Consider the following 23,205-nt stretch of genomic DNA (forward strand, 5'->3'; position numbering starts at 1 on the left):
GCTTCCGGAGAGGAAAAGAGGCAGCGCCTCGGAGTCCCCTTCCTCTCTCAAAGAACCTCTAGCAATATGCCCAGCTGAAAACTACATTTCCCAGCGTCCCTTGCACCTACAGTGGCCAATGAGCCAGCTATCAAGCTTGGTGGCGGGAGGCACTTCCGGGAAGCCCTGCTGTCCTGACTTCCTGCTACCTTAAAGGGGCCAGCCATCAGCTTGCAGAATTCTGCAGCAGTTAACTGCTCTGTGGACCTCTCCACGGATAAGGCTGAAGGCCAAACAGCCCCAGCAGTGCGCACACAAACACACACACGCGCGCACACACACACACACACACACACACACACACACACGCACACACACAGAGCAGCGAGGACTTTCCCCCAAGTAGATAAAGCCAGTCTGTAACTGAAATAACCAGTTTGCTCAGGATCCGAGTGATGGACGGCCCTGACCAGCACCACTGCTCTGAAGGATAGGAATGATGTGCGACTTGCCAAGGACACCGTCTACGGTGGAAGCCGTCTACTGTGGAAGCCATGTGCCATGGGACTGAGAATCAGTGTCCCAGTAGCGAAGCAGGTGCCTAACTGTGGCCTCAGGGTAATGAGACCTAACAAAGACGGGGTAGTTCTTCAACTCCCTCAGGCATGGAAATATTAATCCTAATTTTTTTTTTCACAAATGTGCAGTTAACTGCTCTGTGGACCTCTCCACGGATAAGGCTGGAGGCCAAACAGCCCCAGTAGTGCGCACACAAACACACACACGCGCACACAAACACACACACGCGCACACACACACACACACACACACACACACACGCACACACACACGCACACAGAGCAGCGAGGACTTTCCCCCCAAGTAGATAAAGCCAGTCTGTAACTGAAATAACCAGTTTGCTCAGGATCCGAGTGATGGACAGCCCTGACCAGCACCACTGCTCTGAAGGACAGGAATGATGTGCGACTTGCCAAGGACACCGTCTACTGTGGAAGCCGTCTACTGTGGAAGCCATGTGCCATGGGACTGAGAATCAGTGTCCCAGTAGCGAAGCAGGTGCCTAACTGTGGCCTCAGGGTAATGAGACCTAACAAAGACGGGGTAGTTCTTCAACTCCCTCAGGCATGGAAATATTAATCCTAAATTTTTTTTTCACAAATGTAAAGCTAAATACCAACTACAAAGATACAAACTATTGAACTGTTCATTTTTATTTTATTTATTTAGGTGGTGTGTGTGTGTGTGTGTGTATTTGGCATTCCATGCTGGCTTTGAATCCACTATGTAGCCAAGGAGATGGTGACCTTGGACCTTTTATCCTCCTGCCCCCATCACCTGAACACTGGGATTACAAGTGTGCACCACCACACTTGGTTTACGTGATGCCAGGATTCAACCCAGGGCTTGCAGCATGCAGGCAATTCTACCACTGAGCTACACCCCCAGCTTCTAACCTGTTTCTGAACAGAAAGATGGATTGGGCTCATTTGTTAAAACACATATCACAAAAGTCCTGCCACTTCTAGCTTGCTTGGCACTAGTGTTCCCTCATTACTCTGTGTGAGAAACAATTTGATAATGTACTAACTATACACAAGCTGCCAACCAAGACCCTGGGATTACTTAGAAAAAACGGGGGCCCACATGTGCAGGGGTATTACCATACAACAAACTGAGCATGGGCAAACATTAAATTTCTTACAGTTTAGCAAAATCCACAGTAACGAACTTTCCCATATAAAGCGTTCTTTTCAAGCTCATGGTGAGTGGCTTGAAGTCTCTGCCCAGCTCTCACTGTCTCCCATCTCCAGAACATTTTCCTCTTCCTCAAATGAACTCTCTCCATTCTCTCTGCTCCCCTGTCCTCTCCACCCAAGCCTCTTCTCTGCCCATCTCTGAAGGTGATGTGATCATTCTGAGAACCTCCTAAGTGCGCTTCATCTGTGCACTGGACTTCTTCCAGCACCAGTGTCGGAATTTTCTTCCAAGTTAAGTATGACGGACTCAGAAAGACAAAGTGCCCATTCGTTGTGTTGTCAATGTACTGAGAAACAGGACAAGAAAGCGACGTAAGACTGTTTGGGAAGAGAAGAGCAACCAGCAGGAAGGGTCGGAGGACGAGATGGGGCAGGAGGGAGACGATAGGCAGAGTTTTTTAAATCGCACATACAGAAACATCACAGTTGTTAGGACACGGGCCTGCACCTTTAGGTCTGATCAGGCCAGGGTTCCCTGCAGTGCTCTGCGACAGTTAGGAAGTAGTGTGCACTGTGGCCTAACAGCAGCCCTGATTATGGTCCTGACCAGCACCTGGATCCTGCATGCTCTTTGTCACACAGACTATGTTGAACTCAATGATAGGAAAATTCCCACCCCTAAAAGGTTATAAACGGTCAGAACTTTCCTTTATTCCCAGGATTGGTCTGGAAACTCTTCAGGGGATTTGGTCAGGACACTGTTCTGAAGATTGCTCTCTGAAGAGGCTCCTTTGTCCCCTCATCCCTCTTATGCTCTCTCATGCTCTCTCTCTCTCTCTCTCTCTCTCTTTCTCTCTCTCTCTCTCTCCCTCTCTCTCTCCCCTTCTCTGTGTATATAGCCTACATTTTCTTCATCCATGGATCCACTGATGGACACTATGGTGTTTCACCCTTTGAGTTCTTGTGAATAGCTCACTATGCCTTTAAAATTATTTTTTAAAGTATTTTTTTGTCAAGGCATAGCAGGAAAGACCTTCTTTGTGGCAGAGCCAATGATCGATACTGTGGGAGAAAGTCTTGGGAATCTGATTTTAAATCAGTGTCTTCAGGTACAGCTTTGGAGAGGGAGATGATGGGCAATGGCTTACGAACACAAGAAGGGGACTAGAGAGACGGCTCAGCAGTTAAGAGCACTGGCTACCCCTGCAGAGGACCAGGGTTCAATTCCCAGCACCCAATGATGGCTAACAACTGTCCCTAACTCCAGTTTCAGGGGATCTGACATCCTCTTCTGACCTCTGTAGGCACTGCATGACACAGGTGCATTTTCATACCTGCAGGCATAACACTCATACATATAAAAATAAAACACTTTTAAAGGACGAGCACAGGAAGGAGATGAGATTCTGAGAAGAAATTCCTGTCAAAGCCAACACTGGGTAAAGGTGCCTGACGCCAAACCTGATGACCCTGGAACCTACATGGGTGAAGGAGAGAATGAACTCCTGAAGCTGTCCTCTGACCACGGCACCTGTGTGATAATATGTGCACATGCAGGCTTGTGTGTACACACACGTATTTGGGTGCATGCACACAACACACACATGCACACACACAATGTGAAAAAAATTAAACAACTTCTCTGATGGAGGAAGTATCTAGAATTTTCTGTCTATAGCATTGCACATTACTGAAACAGACAGGCTCACTGACGTGTGTGTGCTGGGGATGATGTAAACACTGGAGAACACGCAAGGCACCACAAAACGGAGACGAGAAACAAAGGGCTTAAACCACCAAGGAGGCTAAAGAGCCCTTCAACCTGTGGGCCACATGCAACCCAAGACAGCTGTGAATGTGGCCCAACATGTTTGTGGACGGCAATGCCAAAAGGCATCAGGACTCCCTAAAGAGAAAGACACTGTTTCCTGTCTGCTGGTTGAGCCGCACATGCAACTGACTGGAACTAGTCAGGATCAGAAAGGTGTCCAGATTCTCGTTTGTACCATTTGGCTAAAGAGAAAGACTGTTTCCTGTCTGCTGGTTGAGCCGCACATGCAACTGATTGGAACTAGTCAGGATCAGAAAGGTGTCCAGATTCTCGTTTGTACCATTTGGTGTTCTGTCCTCACCATCTCTGGCACAGTGCTGAACCAGCAGCACTCTACAAACCCATCTCGAAGTAAACTGTACGATATGCTGCTCAGATCAGGACACCAGAGGAGCAGGAGAGCTGAACACAGAGGCTTGTCCTTCTCAGAAATCTAAGCTGTCTACTGGTGGAAGATACCCTAATGATACAAAGAAACCTCCCCTGAGCAATAGCAAAAACCACATACCAAAAACTCTGTGAAACAAAATGCAGTATGTATTTTATAAACTTTGACAAACCTGAACTTTCGCATGTGTGTATGTGTGTATCTGGGCGGCGGCTAGAATTCAATGCTGGATGCCTTCCTCAGCTGCCTCTCTACTTATTTTTTATTACTTTTAAATCCATATCTGCGTGTGTGTGTGTCCGAGCGTGTGTATGTGCAGGTGAGTGGAGGTGCCCTTGGAGGACAGAAGTGTCAGATCCCCCTGGAGCTGGAGTTATAGATGGCTGTGAGATGTCAGCATGGGTGCTGGGAACTGAACCTGGGTCCTCTAGAAGAGCAGCAGTAAGTGCTCTGAACCACTGAGCCATCTCTCCAGCCCCTCCACTTTATTTTCTGAGACAGGGTTCTCACTAAACCTGGAGGTGGCCGACTAGACTAGACTGGCCAGCCGGCCAGCCAGCCCCACGGACCCTTCTGTTTTTGCAACCCCTACTGTAGGATTACAGGTTTGTGCCTGACTTTTCACGTGGGTGATGGAGCTAGGACTCAGGTCCACACCCTTGCATGGCAAGCACTTGACCAGACAGACACGTCCTCAGCCATGTTCAATCTGGCTGAAGAGTACTCCAGCTCCTTTCCCTCCCCATGTTCTGGGATATCCTGGATACTCATGGTAAATCAGTATTTATTAAGCATCTATCACAGGAGTCAACTAAGTGGCTGGAGGCACACACCTACCTGGCGATTCTGCCTGAAATTTTTAGAAGTCATGTCTAAACGAGGGCACTACACTGCTAACCAGTGCAGAGGTTCCTGCAGAGGCAGAGAGACGATGCCCACTCATTTCTCATGCGGGAATTACAGGTACCTTTGCGGCTGCGTGGGGCGAGGCTCCCTGGGCCAAGAGCAGAAGAGCTACTTTCTGATTATCGTGATGCGCTGCTACATGCAGTGGAGTTAGCCCGCTCTGAAAACACATGCAGAAACAACAACCAGGGTCAAAAGTGACTTAGTAGGAGAGGCTTGTATTTAGGAAACAGGGTTATACTGGATCTAGAAAGCATCGTTCATCATTCTGGTCCCTGTGTGGACCCAGTGGGCACCTCCTGGTTCCAGGAGTTCTTCACCTAGTGAGACTTCAATATGGCTTCGTTACCATCTGGGTGGGTAGTGGCGGTGGGTTACTGTGGGAGTGTCCTACAACAGGGCGTGTGGTGACCGCATACCTTCCCTGCAGCATCCGGAGAGGCACTTTTCTGCAGTAGCAGGTTGGCTACCTCAAGCTTCCCGTATTTGGCAGCCACATGCAGGGGAGTAAATCCTTTCTGGGGAAGGAAACAGAAAGATCAAGATCAGAAGCGGCACAGGGCATGGCTTTTCTGGGACTGAGAACTGATGCTGATGATGACAGTTGCAGGGGTCTGTTGTTAATCAGGATAAGCAGACTCGACCTACCAGGTGTCTCCCACCTGCAGCCTGTGGGCCACATGCAACCCAAGACAGCTGTGAATGTGGCCCAACATGTTTGTAGACGGCAACACCAAAAGGCCTAAAGAGAAAGACACTGTTTCCTGTCTGCTGGTTGAGCTACACATGCAACTGACCGGAACTAGTCAGGTGTCTCCCAGGATGACGCCGAGGGGCTAGGTGCGGAGGTTATTTCAGTTTTAAGGTTTCGTACTGTGAGAAGAATAGCTACAGGTCCCACACGCACATTGGAGTTCCCGGGAAACCCTGGCATGAGTCTGGACCCTTGGTAGTCTCACATCATCAGGAGACATGCTTTCTTTTCCCCATAAATAGAAACATGTCCTCAGGGGGCTGCAGAGATAGCTCAGTGGTTAAGAGCACTGATTGTTCCTGAAGAAGACCTGGGTTCGAATCCTAGCACCCACATGACAGCTAACAACGATCCATAACTCCAGTTCCAGGGCATCTGATGCCTTCTTCTGTCCTCTGTGGGGAGTGCATAATACGGGTGCACTTACACACATGCAGGCAATATACTCATACACACAAAATAAAAATATATTAAACAAACAAACAAAACCCAAGCATGCCCTCATGCATGCTCCAGCCCTGGAGAATTCCTCTCTGTGCTACTTTAGGTGAACTGAGCCATGGCACACGCAGGAATTAGATGCAGAGTGCCTGCCTGAAGTCCCAGGTGTCCAGATCCTAAAGGAATCAGGTATCAATTAGTCAGTCATCACACAGCACTGGGGAGGATCCCAAGCACACAGCAGGGATCAGAGCATCACCAGCATGCGCTGCCTCATGAGACCTGCTGTAAACCAGAACCAATGGTCAGCGGGGACAGAGGAGGGCCGGGGCACCCTGACCCCATCAGCCATTATTCTGTTTCACATTCGAAATGATATCCAGGAGCTTGTGATTTGACGCCACTGGAGAATCCAAGGAATCATGGGAGATGAACTCTGAGGTAGTCACTATTTAACCAGATGGGGCTTTTCTTGTGTTTGCAATTATTTTTGCATTGATTATGCATTAATCCTTCTTATCCACAGTCAAGAAAGAGACAGGCTGGTTCATCCTGCTCTCACACTTGCTGGATACTGGCAGTTATCATGAGAAAAATTAACCCCTAATTTTGCATTCTGTGTATACATCACAGCTGTGTGAGGGATATCACTCGTAGATATCACAGATGAGTTAGAAATAAGTCAAACCCCAAGTTAACAGTAATAAAAAGAGCACCACCAAACAAACACACACGAGAACAATCTCTCCCTGTTTGAAAGCTTTATAAAAGCATCAACTGAGTCTCACAGTGTGGCTTATGAACTTGATTTCAGTAAGGGAAACCAGTGGCTATGTTTCCAAACTAGCATTTAAAGCTATCCAGTAACCTGTAAGACATTTCTGATTACAGAGGTAATTCAGATACCAGTAGAGGATGATAAGTTGGGAAACAGAAGGACAGAACAAAGTCCCTCTATACAAAGACCCACCTTCCTGCTGCTGTAGAATTGCTGACCACTTAGTGACTAGCCCGGGATCCCCACGACTACAGTGCAGCCTCTGAGCCTGTCGTCTGTGTATTTCTAAGGAGGGTCTAGCACGGGAGCCAAGCTTTCATACCTTCGTTGTTATTGATAAAGACGCTCCGTGATCCAAAAGGAACGCAGCCACATCCTCGTGCCCCTCCCGGGCTGAAAGGTGAAGGGGGGTGTACCCCGAAGTTGTTGCTGCGTTTGCAGACGCCCCTTGCTGCAGCAGCTGCTGCACTATGTCCACCTTCCCCAGTCGGGCTGAAATGTGGAGTGGGGTTTGGTCGTCCTAAACGCAAGGTAGAAATGCAAGGCTCATGAGTGCGGAAGGCAATGGTCCCATTATGAAGAATTCAGGGGACGTTAGCTGCTGGATGTCTGAGGCACATCCAACTCTAACTCGAGACTAAAAGGAATCTCATTTAGCTTTTGCTATGAGGTTTGAAAATGTGAGGCTGGAGAAGCTAGACTCCTAAACGCCCCTGGACTGGCCTATCTGTATGAAAACCGTGAAAGGCAACTCTCCCTGTAAGTGCCCCACAGTCACCTGCCGCAGAGCATCACGTTTTAGTCTCTTGCGCCTCTTTTGAGGGAACCAGAGAACCAGTACAAGTGAAACCACTGTGCTCGCCCTGGGGTCCCAAGGAACGCACAGTATTCTTGATTGGTGCTGCCTTCCCACAGTTGAAAAGCGGGGGTGGGGGTGGTGGTGGTGGTGGTGGTGGTGTTACAGTGTCGTGCAAAAGCCCTGGGGTTTGCCAAGCTGTGCAGCCTGGCACCACACGTTTGCCTACAGCAATAGGTCAACTCACTGCAATTCATTCAAAGGTACAAAGATCCCACCAAGTCCTGCACCTGCGGGGGCTTGGACACCTCTTTGTAATTTGACAGACAGGTGCCTAGAGATACCCTGTGGTATTTCCAGGTAGGAATTACCTATTGAAATGTGTAAGGTTTCTGTAAACACTTTTGAGTAGGGGATCCTGAGAGAACAGAATAGAATATGGGGTACTTTTTGGATGAAGGTCACGGTGAAGACCAGAGGGGCTACCTAACCGCTAGGAAGCATGGGAGAGCGTTGCGGTTTGAATGTGCTATGTGTCTCATACGCTCATGTGTGTGAACGTTTGGTCCCCAGCAGCAGACAGGGCATATTTGGGAAGGTTGTGGAACCTTTAGACGGTGGAGCCTCACTGGAGGAAGTGGGTCACTGAGGGGAGTCCTTGAGGTCTGATAACTGGCCCCACTTCCTGTTTCAAGTCTCTGCTTCCTGATTGTGGATGCCATGCGACCGGCTGACCTCCTGCTCCTGCCACCACATTTCCCTTCCTTCTGTTGTGTCCTTCCCACCACAGAGGAACTGAAAACCAGAATAAACTGCATCCTTTTCAGGTGTCTGGGTTCAGCACAGAGTATCTGATATGAGGGAGACGGGAGACGCCATGACTCCATGAGAGAAGTCCTAGAGATAAAAGACCAAAGGAAAGGGCCAGGCTGTGTTACCCCTGCCTCCGCCACCAAACGTTGCTGAGCGCTGCTTGACGTTCTCCATCTACATTAACTCGGTGATTTCCACAGCAACGCTATGTGCTGCAAAAGTCATCACCCCCATGTTCAAAGACCCTGAATCTCAGCTTCCTAAACTGGGGGTCACATCCCCATATGAGGTTGTTGCTGAACATGGAGGTCAGGATGCATAATGACCAGAAATTAACTCAAAATCAGATGCATAATGAATCTGAGGGGTTTCCGGCAGCACTAGCCCGCATTCTCTTGTACAGTTTAAGGACAGCCTTTGTTCCGAACATCCAACACACCTGCTCTGCACCGAGTGTGCTGTCATGCCTCATACCACCAACCGATGCGGCCTCTGCTCAGGTTCCAGTACCATATGAACTGTGTTTTATACTGCATACAAATTTTCTGCTCTCGCAGAAACATTACAGTTTAATTACTGAAAGCAAAGACTTTTAGTATTCTCCCACTGTCTTTCCTAAGCACTTGGGTATCAACTTAATGTTCCTTTGGATTGGTTTGTATTAGAATGTCGATTTAAAATAGTCTGTTTCAGTTGCTGACTTGAGTTTCACAGACAATTATTAAGTGAATTTTGGTTTGGGGTCAGGACAGAATTTCTGACAACTTCTGAAATGATCATCAACATTTTGTAGCTCATGTTTAGGCAAAGCAGCATTCTTGGCATTAAAAGTTGTAAAATCAAAGAATCAGTTGACTCTGAAAAACTTTGAAGATGTTCCCTGTCCTGTGGTAGCAAATAGCCAAGATTTAATTCTTCATGTGAAAATAAACATGCACACCCATCTCATTAGTATGCAAATTTTCTGGCATCTCTAGTAGTAAAGTCTATGTATACCAAAGAGTTGTTTTAAAATAAATCCATGCTCTATCACTAGGAAATGTTTGATTTGTATCCAACTTTATGTACTTATAGATCTGAGACCATTAAGTAAAAAGTTCAAGACGCTTCACTTTAGCTAAGATGCAGCACAGAGATACCAGGGAACTTGCCCAATGTAACACAGCTACTCAATGGTGACCATGAACATGAGGTCTCTTGTTATCAGTCCGGTTTAAGCCTCTCTTAGACGTTCCGTTTCATCAATTTAGAGGCCCAATCAATACCTCCTACAGGGGCCCCGTCCAGCTGGTGCTAGAAGAAAAGTATAAAGTCAAGAACTATCCAGCCAGGGATGGCAGCCCAGGCTCCGGAGGGCTGTGATGGCCGGAGCGAGCCAGTCTGCCACAATTTCACCTCGGGGATTAAACTTGCAAAATTTACGGGAAGGAAAAAACCCCGTATCTTTTTCCCTTTTGCGGCTACGGCCAGCTGGCTATTAGGTCAATCCAAACAGCTTAATCATGTTTACAAGCTGAGCTTGTTCTTGACATTTTCTCCCTAGAACACGAAGGCCTGAAGGCCTCGGAGCAGCCCAGATCCGGTTCCTGATCAAATGCAGGCTGTGCGCCCAGGGCGGCTTCAGGCATCGCCCTGACTCTTAACTATGCAAATGACCACTGGAGGCTGCTCATTATCATATTAATAAAAAGTGCCTTTGACGCCGGCTGCACTTAAAGGTCCTGTCAAACCCCAGGTTCCCCTTGGGTCCGGTTCGAAGCTTCCACGTCTGGCACTTACCTTGGCCTTCGCTTCTACCTGCGCGCCGTCCTGTACCAGATACCGAACCACTTCCGCTTGGCCCGACCTGGCCGCCATGTGCAATGCTGTTTCTCCTCTCTGGGGAACATAAGTCAAAGTTAATTAATGGCAGCGCACAAGACAACTGGCACGCTTTTGTGGCATAAAGTTATGATGATTTTTTTTTTAAATCAAAAATTTGCCCTGATCACTTCCGTGCTGTAAAGATACAGAAGCAAACACATACGTTTCCCAGAGGGCAGGGATGTGACGCGACCCCGTGAGCCTGGTGACTGATGCTATCTGACACACAGCTCATGAATCTATAGCACAGGTTCAGATTGAAAAGGTGAAAACTTAGAGGGTACAGAAGAGGGGTAAGAAATGAAGGAGGGCAGGTAGTGAGCTTGAGGGGCGAGCCCCACACGTCTAACAGGGACCTGAAGGGTGCCGTCCCACACCATCCTGTTTTCTGAGATGTGGCCATCTGCACATTTGCGTCAACTTATTGATTCTTAAATATTGACTATGAAATCAGAATTAAACAAAAATATGGCACCAGGCACCAAAAACCACATCAGCCGGTCAGACGTAGCTTACCTCCAGTGATCTAAACAGATCACTCTAATAATAATAATAAACTCTCAGATTATTTTCCCAACAGAACTAACATGACAGAAAACATGCACCAAAATATAAACATAATCAAATTCAGATACATTTGTTCCCACAAGCAGAGCCTATTTTGAAGTGGCTTTTATAAAGTGGCCTTTGCCCAATAGCTGTCTACCTGGATGGAAGGTCAGCAAAATGGGGTTCACAGGAAATGCGTCACTGTAATCCTCGGAAATATGCTGAGGATGTTGTGTGGTGTATTACTCAGCTTTAACAGTATACAAGTTTGCATTTGACATGAATAACTGCTCTCTTTCTACCTTTCAGCTATGCTGGTTGAGTTGCTGAAGGATACAAGATCCCTCCTCAGGAGGTGACCCTCCAGGAGAGTGCACAGACATGACAGCATACTACTTCTGGGGCAGACACTGCACATTTTCACTTCTTCAGTGCTCACAAGCTAAATACATGTTCTTATGCTATGGCCAACATGGTTATAGGAAGACATTAAATATGAGATTCTGTACAACAGTATCAAATGACACTGAAGGTTTAAGGTGATAACTCATTGCTCAGATGACCACTCTTAAGTGTCTTGTGGTTTTGAGAGGAGTGCTTTGTGTGAGAAAACACCATCTGGTAATCCGTGCACTCGGACTTCCATGAGTTTGCTGTAACATGGTGAGATAGTCTTAAGGTAAGTTAGTCTTAAGTTACTGAAATTACTTCTTCATATAAAGAATGATTGTGTCTGAACCACACCCTCAACATGCAGTGCTTTCGGTTGATCTTGTTACAGATTCTTCCAGCACTATATTTTAATATAATATACAGTAGTAATGTCCTTGTAATATTAATGAACACATTTCTTAAGCCTTAAGAAGTTTTTGGCAGACAAGCCACTGAATGAATCTTGTCTTCAATGTAAAGGAAACCAAAGATGTTTTCAAACTCTATAATTTTAAGCAATTAGTTTACTTATAATAAACTGTTTATATAAAAGTCACCTTTTCCAGATTCTTAAAACCTCACAATTGAACTTCTTTGTTAAGGATACTTACCACATTGGTGGTATTTGGGGAGGCTCCATGATGCATTAGCTGTGACACAATATTTACATGCCCCATAAAGGCAGCAACATGGATTGGGGTAAGGCCCGACTAAGAAAGAAGAAAAAAAATGTTGGTTGTTGGCTAATCGTTAAAGGGACTTGTCTGTGTGCTTGCCTTCTTGTCTACCCATCTGTCCCATCCATCCATCCATCCATCCCTCCATCCATCCATCCACCCACCCATTCATCTATCTATCCACCCATCCATCCATCCACCCATCCATCCATCCATCCATCCATCCATCCCATCCACCCATCCATCCATCCCATCCATCCATCCATCCATCCACCCATCTATCCATCCACCCATCCATCCATTCACCCATCCCATCCATCCATCCATCTACCCACCCATTCATCTACCTATCCACCCATCTATCCATCCATCCATCCATCCATCCATCCATCCACCCACCCACTCATTCATCTACCTATCCACCCATCTATCCATCCATCCATCTACCCATCCCATGCATCCATCCATCCCATCTACCCATCCACCCATCCATCCATTTACCCACCCATCCACCCACCCATCTATCCATCCATGCATACATCCGTCATACACTCATCAACCAAACCACAGGCCTATCCATCTAGATCCATCCACTCATTCATCCATCTTTCCATCCACTTGTTCATCTACCTACCTATCTGTCCATATATCCATCTATCCATTCCTCCATTCACCCATCTGCCTATCCACCCCATCCACCTGTCTTAAGCAGCTCAGTTATCACATTAGAAAATATCAGGATATTCACCATTACATCACAGAGTCTATGAAGTGAATATATCAGTGTAATCATTGCTTCCCCAATAAGATCTGTGATTATGAAGGATGCAAACAGGGACGTTTCTTAAAGAAACATTTCATACTTTTGATTGAGATACTTTTTCTTTTAAAGAAAAAGTTAATATAGAAATAAAGTGTATTTTCCCCTTTGCTATGAAACTTTCCTTTATTCATATGTGTGTTTATAAGTGGGGCACAGCAATCACGCACACATTACTAATAAGTTGACTATCATTTCAAATTCTATCAAGATTTAAAAATAACTCCCAAGAACTCCGAATGAATAGAATTTACGACGTGAAGAATTACCCAGTGCAAACCATCCCTCTATGAAAGGAGAAAGTCAGCATTAATCATTCTGCTCATTAAATGAGTTAACTCATGGATTTAAGGCACATGTGAAAACAACATTATATTTGCTTCAAACCCTGTGTACTTGTGTACACCTTCTTCTCTGAACACAATTTTAGTGTGAAACAGAATTTACTGACTCCAAGGTATCTTATATTGAATATGGTATAAGTAGAGAAGTAAAATACAGAATTAAAATCTCAATAATTATACAAAGTTGAATGTGCTTGCGCTTTTTATATAAAGTTGGCCCATTTTAATTGTTCATAATTAAATTAGTATATATACATATATATACATATATATGTATATATATACACACACAAACATATATATATATATGGAAAGAGGTGGGGGGAGGGAGGGGGGACTCTCATTATATAGCTCTGGCTGGCCTGGAATTCACTATGTATTCCAGGCTGACCTTGATCTCACAGTTCTGGTTAGTGCTGGGATTAAAGGTGTATGCCATTACTCCTGGCTAACATGAACATCATTTTATTAAAAAAATAATACAGCTAGATAAACTTGACTTGTTTTTTAAGGGAGAGAAAGGGACAGTTATCTCTACAGATATTTGAGATATGTTAAAAAATGTAATAGGACCACGTGTGGAGCTCAGTGCAAGGGTACTTGCCTAGCATGTGTGAAGCTGTAGGTAGGGTCAGTTTCCAGTACTGAATATGTGTGCGTATGTGCATGTGTGAGTGCGTGCATGTGTGTATCACATGCATATAACACACACATATGTACATGTACATGTAAGAGCAATTCTATCCATAAAAGTAAATGCTGGAAGAAGACTAGTTCTGGGTGCCTTGATTCCAAATAGTAAAGACTGAAGACTGTTGTTCTTACTTTGTTGTAGTTTGGCACCTTTTCCATCAGCAGAGGGAGTCCTATGATGGCAAGTCTTGGAGCTCTAAGGCAGCCAGAAGCTGAAGCAACTGTTTTATCACTGGCCAGCATCTCCGGACACTTACAAAACACGAGTCCAATCTTTTGACTCAGAGTCTATTCTGATCTTTAAAAGGGGCTTCCCTATGTTGAGAATAAACTCACTATTCTGTGCTTAAAATAGCAGGGCGCCTAATGTGGAAGGGCAGGTCTCATGAAAGATCCTCTAAGCACTGCGTGTTTGAAAATTAGGCCTGGTACAAGTCAGGTAAATGCATGTACAAGCAGCAGTTACAAGCCTAGATTTGAACTTCTATGTTGAGTACTAAGCACTGGACCAAGCTCCCTGCACTGATGGTATGTGAGGTCAGGAAGGCTTGGTCTGCAGGTTCTGGGGTCACAGGAGCAGGAGGGTTGTGGCCATGACAAATCAGTAAGATCTTTGTTAGAAACATGCCTGAGGTGACTGTCCCTGGAAGAGCACAGGGCTGGCCAGGAAGAAAGAGCAAGCTTCCTGGGAAGGGGCCCAGATAAGCAGGACCAGCCTGGTAGATGAGTGTGGCATACATAGAGAAGAGGGCTCGCTCTAGGAGAGCATCCAAGGCTAGCATCTGCAGACCAGAGCTGGTGGGGGTGGAGAGCTGGGGTGGGGCACATTTGACGTTTTTAGCCAGACATAAACGTTGTAAACACTGAGTGGCAAGGTTGGCCTCTACCCAAGACAAACAGTACCGTCCAGGTGTGACCATCAGAAATGCCTCTAGCCAGCTGGCCCTTAGGGGACAAAGTGGCCTCCATTGCTGAAATACTACATTGTAAGAGTGTATGTCAGTTTGGCTTTCCACGATGGAACCCTCCCCCTGACTGGGTGTTTTGACTTACATTTCTGTCCTGGGATGTGTTTGCATCTATCCACTTACCCACCCACAACCATATCTGCTCCTCCTAAAGCTGGGGAGCCCCTTCAGTGAAGTGCGTGGAATGCGGTCTGTGACAGTCACAAGCAGAGCTAGCTGGTCTCCGGAGGCAGCCCTGGAACCCAGGCTGCCAAGGCTATGTTCTCGGTCCCCTGAACCCTGAAGCCCCAACCCCTCTCACCTCGGTAACAGCTTGAATGGATGCCCCGTGTTTCAGAAGGAGTTCCATGACTTTGATTCGATTCTTTTTGCAGGCGATATGCAGAGGGGTGAAGCCGTTCTGCAAAGGACAAACACAGTCTAGAATGTTCCGTCAGAGCCCAAGTCCACTGAGTAAGAGAGGTCTACTAAAATGGGGTGCTGGGGGGGGGCTCCAAGACAGATACCACGAGGAGTTACACACATCTTCTCTTTGTTGGGAGAACACGTGGTCTGGAGCAGTTCCTAGCAGTGCCCAGATAGGTGGTCATGAAGAGAACATTCATATAATCTCCTGGTATGGTAAGGCAAAATGGAGCACAGTTCCTTTTTTATTTTGGAATTTTCTCTTCCAAATGATTTTCTCTGTTCTGTTCTATTTTGTTTTGTTTTTATTCTATTAATATTAATTAATTTTTGTTTATTTAGACTGGGTCTCACTATTTAGCCTTGACTGGCCTGGAACTGGGTATGTAGACCAAGCCAGCCTTGACCTCAGAGAGAGTCTCTTGTTCCTGTCTCCTCGGTGCTGGGATTCAAGGCGGGTTCCACCATGCCCAGCTTGTTTTTTATTTTTGACACATGGTCTCTCACTACATAGCTGAAGCTGGACTCAAACTGGTAACATTCCTTATAATGTTTGTTTGAGGCATGTGTCACCACACCTAGCTAAAGTCCCTTTTCTACATCACTTCAAACACACAGTAAGAACAGCTGGGAGGCACCCAGCATAGGAAAACAAGTCTGTTCACACAGCCAACCTTCACCCACTCCTGGTCAGACTTCTTTACTGTGTGACTGGACACACACAAGCTCTGGAATGTTTTCATTCCTTCTGCGGCTTTAGGGTTCAAGCATGTGCTTATTTTAAGGAAGCAGAAACTTAAATGATTCAACATTATTTAGATCATTTGCTTTAGTATTTAATCTAATGAAAGAGTTGGCTTTTACTTTTTTTATATTTTATTATTTTTATTTTATGTGTATGAGTGTATTGCCTTATATAAGTGCACCCACATCATGAAATGCCTGAGGTCAGAAGCGGGTGTCAGAGCCCCTGGAACTGAAGTTACAGACAGTTGTTAGCTGCCATGTAGGTGCTGGTAACCACACCCTTGTCCTCTGGAAGAGAAGCCAGTGCTCTTAACTGCTGAGCCATTTCTCCAAACCTAGGCAATTACCCCCCAAACTGCTCTGCTAACAGCTGAGACTGGGTCACCTCTTTCAGTTTCCGATAGAGAGCCAAGAAACACCAGGGTCCAACGCAGGCCTGGGTCAAAGTTATGGCAGCCCCCAAGGGAGGTCTTGAGACAGTTTTCTCTGGTGATAAGAGTTGGCTTTTAAACAAATTACCCCCCAAACTGCTCTGCTAACAGCTGAGGCTGGGTCACCTCTTTCAGTTTCCGATAGAGAGCCAAGAAACACCAGGGTTCAACGCAGGCCTGGGTCAAAGTTATGGCAGCCCCCAAGGGAGGTCTTGAGACAGTTTTCTCTGGTGAGAGTTCATCCCAGAGTAACTGTCTACAGTGCCTCCTGGTTGTGAAATCTTCGGTCATAGGAAAATGGGAGTAAGCGCCCACACCCTGCTCTAAGAGCTTATTTTTCTTATATGGAAAAATGAGTCACAGCTACTCATTCTTCCTCCCTTCCCAGAATCCAGAGGCATTTGACACACTGGGCAGATTAACAGCTCTTGAAATGCTGCTTGGTAAAAGCTCTCAGCACTGTAGTGGTGATGGAGCTGTCCGTGTGGAAAGTTCTATCTCCTCTCCTCTGCGCTTGCTGCATTTCAGAGTTCATAAACACGGAGAGGCACCACAGCTCCGGGCGTACAAGGCAGTGTGACCACTGCATTTGAAAGGAAGCGAGATCTAGCTAAAGGGGTTGACTGGATGCTCAAAATTGCTAGGAAATCAATGTTTTCCTTAAAATTGGGTGACATTTCTTTTCCCAGCATGAGTACTTATTCAGAATGAAATGTAAACGGCTTACTAGGTAATGATCTTTTTTAAAAAAACACTAACAAATGCTCTCCTTCTGAGGAAAGTAAAGTCTATCACAGCTAAGGACAGATAGAACAAAAGATTGTAGAAGTTAGTACTAAACTGGATCAAAACTGTGATCGGCTAAAGGAAAGGAAGGCAATATTTCACTAAACCTACCAGGTTAGCAACAAACGTCAGCTTCACAAGTTCTTAGACAAATAGAATCTTTTATTATACTGTTTCATTTAAAAAAAAAAACTCGATTTTCTGAGACAAGGTCTTACTTTGTAGTTCAGGCTGGCTTCGAACTCATGGTAATCCTCCTGTCTCAGCCTCTCAAGTGCTGGGATAAGAGGTGTGAGCCACCATGTCTGGCTTGCCTCAAGTTTTCGGATCTCAGAACGAAAAAAATCCTAGACTTTTAACTCAAGGAATTGCAACATTACCAACAGCATCGTGAAGTTGACTATCTCAGCGTTTTGTTATAATCGGGTCTCTGGATTTGACTTATGTAAAATGGTGACAGGTCAGACCCCGAAGCGCTAACATGTTCACTCAGTTTCATTCCCGCCAGAAATAAGAGGCTTTGTCTGTTCCAAGGACATTTGTAAAAGTTAACAGAGCACACTGTGTTTAACGAACACATTCCCATTTTACCTCTGCATGTCTCCACTCCCAGGGTGGCACGCTGTCAGCAGGATTTTTAGGGGCTGGACCCGAGGCTGGAACCACTCACCAGGGCTTTGGCATTGGGGTTGGCTTTCTTATCCAAGAGAACCTTGGCGACTTTGTAGTGGCCACAGTGGGCAGCCACGTGGAGGGCAGTCAGGTAGTCATTGGTGACGTCGTCCACTGGCACGTTGTGCTGGAGGAGAAGCTGGACGCAGTTTAAATGGTCCCCTTGGGTGGCCATGTGCAATGGAGACAGTCCATTCTGGAATTTGAAAGGAAAACAGGGCTCATTGTTCTGTCTTGTAAACGTGACTGAGCAAAGACGAAGCACAAATGTGAACAAATTGAAAACTTTTTTCACATGGAAAAACTTTGTTTTTATAAAATGTTCATAACTGCTTTGAACTACAGCCACTTTAAAAGTGGACCCTCTCTTTCTCACAGTCAAGGGTAATAATTTCTTTTCCTAATTTAAAATTTGTATGATCTGACTGTATTCTTAGTTAAGAGAATTTCTTATTATTTAAAATTGCAAGAAAGAAATCAAAGAAAGAACTGGTCTGCTATTGGCCCAGTCCTTACAGATTACTGATGTTTGAGAGAGAACACTGTATTGATTGACCTAAAAAATGCAAAGCTCTGACCACAAGACACTGGATCAATCACTTCATCTCTCAAGGCAGAAAGGAAACCTTGGCCCGTTTCTATTAGTCTGGTGCCCCCATGTGTCTACGAGGGGAAAGGGAAGCCAGTGCCCAGCTCCTTTCATGTGCCACATGAGAACTGAAGATTCATTTAAAGATCTCAGGGAAGAAACCAGTAGAAATAAGGGTCCATTAAGGTTAGAATGGGGTTGGGATGCAGGTAGTGCAGAGGGAGCATTTAGCACGTTATGAGGCCCTGGGTTCAACCTACAAGCACCAAAGAAGTGTGGAGTGGCATTTACTACGCGACAGATGCTTTCCAATGAAATCCAAGCAGGGCAGCTGAATGTCAGTCTTGCCAAGCTTTTCTTTTTGTCTTTTTGAGACAGGGTCTCGCTGTAGCCCCAGCTGGCCTGGAACTCACTATGTAGACCAGGCTGGAAAATCTATATAAGAAGCATGCTACCATTCACGGAGCCTCTAGGAATGCATGCACATGAACTTTGTGGGGCGTGGGTTTCCACCCAGCATCTCTTTATTCTGGGTTCTTATCCTCTTCTGAAAAATGGGGGACAGATTTCTTGGCCACAACGTTGTCCAGCCTCTTTCCTTGAAGATATGGATTAACACTCTGGAAAAACAATACGTACTTTGTTATTACATGTGACTCTCAGATACAGACATCTCATACAAGCATGTGAACCAATGAATGTTAGTTTGAAAAGAAGTTGGGTCTATAACAACTGAGCATAGTGATTTTAAAATTTGAAAAGGCTAACCAGGTAAGATAAAAATTCTGCTTATTTAGATGTTGGTAGAGAGCTGAGAAAACTGGTGAAAATTATTTTATTAAAAGGAGTTTAAGCCAGGTGTGGTGGTTTAAGCTCCATGTCTTAATCCCAGCTCTGAGGAGGCAGAGGCATGTGGATCTCTGTGAGATCAAGGCCAGTGTGGTCTGTACAGTGATTTCCACACCAGCTGGGGCTATAGGGAGACCCTGTCTCAAAAGACCAGGAAAAAAAAAAAAGGAAATAAAGTAAAAACTACATAGTGAACCAGGGGCATCTGAATTCTCTGAGACAAGATACTTTCTCTTTCTTATTGTAGCACAACATGAAAGAGTCCAAGCAAAGGTAACATAACCCTTTAGCTATCCCATGCCTACATTTTTCAAATAATTTCGCTCCTTAAAGTCAAGAAGCTTTTGATTATATTTTTTCTATATTGTCTAGCAGAGAGCTCTGCAGATTACACACACACACACATATACAGACAGACAGACAGACAGACAGACACACACACACACACACATATATAATAAATATTTATGTAAGTTTAAAGATTCAGTCTATGGCCAATCAGGATATGTCTGCCTAAAATAGTATCCCCAAGTATAAACTAAAGGTGTCATAAAGGGCGGGACATTTCCCATCTGAGACTTCCACGCACAAGCATCCTTACTAACCCCCTCCTGCCAAAACACTCCTTTATGTTTTGATACAGTCTTAGAGGGGGTGCAGCACCAACAGAAGAACAAAACCCCAGAGAACAACTTCTTCCTGGGGAACATCTGTGGGGGGCAGTGTTGAAAACAGGAGGTCTCTGTCCTAGTTAGCTCTGTCAAACGACACCACCCACCTGAGAAGGGGCTCCAAAAGAGGGATTTCCCAGATCAGATTGGCCTGGGGGTATGTCTGTGGGGGATTGTCTCATTTAGAAATTGATGTGGGCCGGCCCAGCTCCCTGTGGTGGCACCATTCCCTAGGCAGGTGGTCTTGGGCTGTATAACGAAGCCAAGTATGGGCCTGAGAGCCAGCCAGCAAGCAGCATTCCTCTGTCTTCTGTTTAAGTTCCTGCCCTGACTTCCCTGGATGACGGACTGGAAGTGTAAGGCCAATCAACTCTTTCCTCCCATAAGTGGCTTTTGGTAAGAGTGTTGTATCTCAACAACAGAATAAAAAAGCCCTTAATGAGGCACAGAACAGTGTGACACATGGGCAGAAAACTAACTCATCATCACTGGAAATGACAGCAAGCAAGGTATGGAAAGATCAAGGGGCCTAAAGGGCTCATACTGCAGATGGTGCCGAAAAGCATGGATCCAGGTGTCAGTCTTTCTTAACTCAGTAAGATAAAAGTCTTGAAGGACTGGACACATTAACTCATTCACTTCTCCTCCAACAGATAGTAATTAGGGCTTAGTCTGAACTGCACATTGATCTAGGTGCTTAGGGTTCCAGGCTGAACAAGGAAGTTCTGACTTTCATTGTACCCCCCCAAAAAAAAAAAGCCAGACAGCGAGTAAACAGCAGCAGGATGAAAGAGGTTTCTAATGGTGTGACAAGCTCCGAAGGAAAAATCCTGCTTGAAGGATACTGGAACCCACATAAAAAGCCCGGCATGGTGCACGCCTATAATCGCAGTGCTGGCCAGGCAGAGAAGAGGATCCCAAGACGACGACATTTGAAAGGAAGAACGTAAGAGACCAAAGCAACCCGGGACAGGCCGAGGGAATGCAAGCCGAGCACACAGCTGGCATATCCTAGAAGGTACAGAGGACTAGATGGCTGAGTGCAGGTGAGCCAGGGGCAGACTCGGTGGAGGAGGCGGCCAGGTGCTCAGAATCTGTTAGCTTGCTCTTAGTGCACAGGAAATGCTGGTCAAGACTGGCAGATGCTTCTCACCTCTTCCTCAGCTCTTCCAAAACTCCAAAGGAACTGAAAGGGTGAAATTCATGCTGTATCCCTCCCCACCCCCACATACACTCCAGGAAAGAGGATGGCCAGAGATTTTTGGAAAATGAGAAGAAGGCTTTAAGTGTGGTAAAGCTCTTCGCAGAAGAAAGTGAGCTGAGAGGTGTCTTGGGAGAGGTTGATCCGCAGTGGCATACTAAGGTTTAACCACCAGCGTTTGAAGAAGCAAAGCTCCCCATGCATCCCACGTACCAATGCCTGGGGTGCTCAGATTCCCTGCTGTAATCAATTGCAAGCTGCCCTTGTGAGAACTAAACATGGACACAGGAAGGAGATACAAGCCAGCTCCAATGAGCTGCCGGGGGTGGGGGCGGGGGTGATGGTGGTGGTGGTGGTGGTGGGGGGGGTGATGGTGGTGGTGGTGGTGGTAGTAGTGGTGGTGGTGGGGGTGATGGTGGTGGTGGGGGGGGGATGGTGGTGGTGGTGATGGTGGTGGTGATGGTAGTGGTGGTAGTGGTGGGGGTGGGGGGGATGGTGATGGTGGTGGGGGTGGTGGTGGTGGTGGGGGGGGTGATGGTGGTGGTGGTGGTGGTAGTAGTGGTGGTGGTGGGGGTGATGGTGGTGGTGGTGGTGGTAGTGGTGGGGGTGGGGGGGATGGTGATGGTGGTGGGGGTGGTGGTGGTGGTGGTGGCGGTGTGTGTGTTTTCAAGCTGTTTCACCTCCAAATCCCCAAACCATAGGAGAATGGAAAAACAATTTTAAATTTTTTAACAAAACTTTGCATTGAACTGGGGGCCTTGTGCATGACTGGCAAACACTCTATGACTGACTTACACCCCAACTCTAGTCTTTGAGCCGTGAAGAAATGAACAAGGTGTGGTGGAAGGGTCTGGGGTAAAGGGCCAGCCCCAGACTTTGCAGAGAGCACATCTTTCACACTTCTTAAACAGTAGTTATTTCTGAGCTCTAAGCTCTCATATGGTGAAGCTGAGTAGCAAGCAAAACAGTCCAGAAACAACACACAATGATTTTGCTGTAAAACCACTTTACACACAGGCTTCATAAACTTACATTTTTTTTGCATGTGTGTATATGTGTTTGCATGCATGAGGACACATGTATGTGTGTGTGCATGCATGTAGAGGCCTGATGCTGACATCGGGTGTCTTTCTAGATCACTCTAATTATCGAAGCAGGGTCTCTTACTGAACCCCGAGCTTGCCAATTTTGGATAGTATGGCTAGTTAGCTTGCCCTGGAATCCCCTCTCTGCCTGCCAAGTGCTAGGGTTCCGGGGGCCACCACAGCTGCTCAGCTTCTGTGTGGGTACTGGTGACCGATGTGTCCTCCTTACACTTGCATAGCAAGTACTTTATCCACTGAGGCCTCTCCCCAGACCCCACTAATTTTGAGTTCTTCCAAGTATTAGTTTATAGACTCCAGTGGCTACGGTGTTCTCTGTGATTGAAATGCTCAGTCAGACAACAGCAAAGGGGTCGTAGCCAAGCACAGCACAATGTTCGGAAAACTGAGAAGACCTTACTTTGGTTTTTGAAAGAATGGGGGCGGCTCGGTCCAGTAGCATCTCTACCACCTGCTCGTGGCCACTTCTGGCCCCACAGTGCAGCGGCGTCAGACCATCCTGTGGAACAAAGGCAACACCTGCAGTTAGATGGGATGGCATTTTCTAGAAATGCAACATTTCTCTTAGCACTCAGTGTGGCATCCAAAATGCTGTGGGCTTAAGTGTGTGTGTGTGTGTGTGTGTGTGTGTGTGTGTGTGTGTGCCTCTGTGTGCCTGTGGAGGTCAGAGGACAACTTTCAGAAACCGGTTCTCCTCCTACTATGTGGGACTCAGGGTTCAAACTTGGTTTACTGGCAGTAAACACTTTTACTAGATGTCTAAGGGATGTCAGAGTCTAAGGGATCTAGTGGGGGGAGGGAGGCTATGGGAGGGTGCCATCTGGGAAGTGGGTGAATAGTCGAATAAAGACGGTTTGAGATGTTCTGTGTGATACACACACACACACACACACACACAAAATCAACAAATTTTAAAAAATGTATTATATTTGAGGAGGAAGCATGAAAATTTACGTCATGCTAATTAGTAGAGGTGATAAACATTACCATTGAAATCTACC

The 23,205-nt window shown here is 46.1% G+C and overlaps 1 protein-coding gene across 1 annotated transcript in view; it reads right to left on the bottom strand.

Moving 5' to 3' along the window:
* Nucleotides 1-23,205, bottom strand: part of LOC103736118 (ankyrin-3-like) — a gene marked incomplete at its 3' end in the record, with an annotated part of 74,567 nt that overhangs the window by 10,026 nt on the left and 41,336 nt on the right. The window contains exons 7-14 of the mRNA XM_017798829.1: nt 22,605-22,703; nt 17,790-17,987; nt 15,052-15,150; nt 11,860-11,958; nt 10,184-10,282; nt 7,118-7,315; nt 5,242-5,340; nt 4,884-4,982 (exon numbers count right to left, since the gene is read on the bottom strand). Of these exons, the coding sequence (XP_017654318.1) occupies nt 4,884-4,982; nt 5,242-5,340; nt 7,118-7,315; nt 10,184-10,282; nt 11,860-11,958; nt 15,052-15,150; nt 17,790-17,987; nt 22,605-22,703 (990 nt within the window). The remainder of the gene's footprint in view (nt 1-4,883; nt 4,983-5,241; nt 5,341-7,117; nt 7,316-10,183; nt 10,283-11,859; nt 11,959-15,051; nt 15,151-17,789; nt 17,988-22,604; nt 22,704-23,205) is intronic.

This window comes from Nannospalax galili, unplaced genomic scaffold, assembly GCF_000622305.1.
Source record: "Nannospalax galili isolate Female #2095 unplaced genomic scaffold, S.galili_v1.0 scaffold358, whole genome shotgun sequence".
In the NCBI taxonomy this organism is placed as follows: domain Eukaryota; kingdom Metazoa; phylum Chordata; class Mammalia; order Rodentia; family Spalacidae; genus Nannospalax; species Nannospalax galili.